This window comes from Egretta garzetta, unplaced genomic scaffold (assembly GCF_000687185.1).
Source record: "Egretta garzetta isolate BGI_Z169 unplaced genomic scaffold, ASM68718v1 scaffold481, whole genome shotgun sequence".
In the NCBI taxonomy this organism is placed as follows: domain Eukaryota; kingdom Metazoa; phylum Chordata; class Aves; order Pelecaniformes; family Ardeidae; genus Egretta; species Egretta garzetta.
The window spans coordinates 413178-414791 of NW_009258681.1; the positions used below are offsets into that span (position 1 = coordinate 413178).

General features: G+C 58.2%; 1 protein-coding gene across 1 annotated transcript in view; it reads left to right on the forward strand.

Annotated features, from left to right (window-relative positions):
* Positions 1 to 1614, forward strand: part of ZMAT4 (zinc finger matrin-type 4) — a 103774-nt gene that overhangs the window by 38134 nt on the left and 64026 nt on the right. Inside the window, exon 5 of the mRNA XM_035888689.1 lies at positions 693 to 793. Within this exon, the coding sequence (XP_035744582.1) occupies positions 693 to 793 (101 nt within the window). The remainder of the gene's footprint in view (positions 1 to 692; positions 794 to 1614) is intronic.

Genomic DNA, 1614 nt, shown 5'->3' on the forward strand with positions numbered 1-1614 from the left:
TTGGGGTGAAGCCTCCCGAGTCGCCGGCTCTCGGAGATCGGCGGCTGCGTGCCACAAACGCGGCCGTTCCCTTTGCTGGATAAATCAGAGCCGGTCCCTCTGGAGGGAAAGAAAAGCTCCCTAAGTGAAACGGCTCCTCAAATACACTAATGAGGAATCGCCCTGACTGTGCTTGCTACCGAAAAACCAGAGGCATAGCCGGGGCCTTGTGTGCTCGTTAGTCTGAGCGCGGTGATGCTCGGTGGGACGCCGGCCAACTGCGGGGACCGGGGGCTCCAGGAGGGATTTGCCTTTGAACCCAGCTTGGCTCTGCGCGGTCTGTGCCTCTCAAAAATGTCCCTTTAGGCTTCACTTGGATACCCTGGCCTGGAAAAGTAAATAGATGGGCTACTGTAAAGAGAGTTGTCTGGGAAACTGGGAATGAAACCTGAAGTCTGGGTGCCTTCTTGTTAATTGGAAGTCTTCTGGGGGCAAGGGTTAATGCTTTTCTTTTTTTTTTTTTTTTTTTTTTTTTTTTTCTTTTTTTTCCCCCCTTCAGCCTTTTTTACTCGTTTGTACTTCCCGGCTGTGGCTTCGATTCCAAACAGCGCAGCCCAGGCACGGAGGCGTTTTTCCCCCCGGTGCAGCCCTGAGCTGGCCCCCGGCCGGCGCCGAGGCAGCGCCCGCGTGCTGACTCTGGGTTCTCTCCGCAGGCCTGAAGCGCAGCTACACGTGCAGCGTCTGCAGCGTCACCCTGAACTCCATAGAGCAGTACCACGCGCACCTGAAGGGCTCCAAGCACCAGACCAAGTGGGTACCTTCGTGCTTTTCCCGGCGGCCTCCTGTCTGTCTGTGTCTGCCTAGATGAATGCGTACATTACAGTGCTTTACACTCCGATAACCCTGGCCTCGGAGGGGTGCCGGGAGTTTTGCAAACACAGATATCGAGGCACCTCATAGAATCATAGAGTCACTTTGGAAAAACCCTTTAAGATCATAGAGTCCAACCATTCCCCTAACCCTGCCATCCCACCGCTAAACCCTGTCCCTCAGCACCTCATCCATCCTTCTTTTAAATCCCTCCAGGGATGGGGACTCGACCACCTCCCTGGGCAGCCCATTCCAGAGCCTGACAGCCCTTTCAGTGACAAAGTTTTTCCTAATGTCCAACCTAAACCTGCCCTGGAGCAACTTCAGACCATTCCCCCTCGTCCCATCGTTTCTGCTTGAGAAGGGCAGGGCTGGGGGCTTCCTGAGTCCCGCCGAGGCGGAGCGGGCTGTTTGCTCCTGATTTCCCACCCGTCATGGCATGCCCCGGTGAAATCCTGCCGTCAGCCCGCCGCGCTCCCCACGCAGCCTGCTGCGTCTCCCTGCTGGAGGTTCGTCCTGGCTTCCTGGGCTTCTGCCTGCAGACCCTGGACAGTCCTGCGGGCTCCGCTGGGGCGGGGGGGTCGTGAGCCTGCAGGTGCCCCGGGGGCAGGGGCTCCGCTCTGGAGAGGCGAAGTGCGTTAAGGGGATGTCCTGCCTTCCTGGGCATCTTCCTTCTCTCCCGCAGACCCCTTCTCCAGCCCCCTTCTCAGGACCCCCCCCCCACACGGCTGTCATTCTCCGCATCCTTGGGGATGCCCCTGGTCT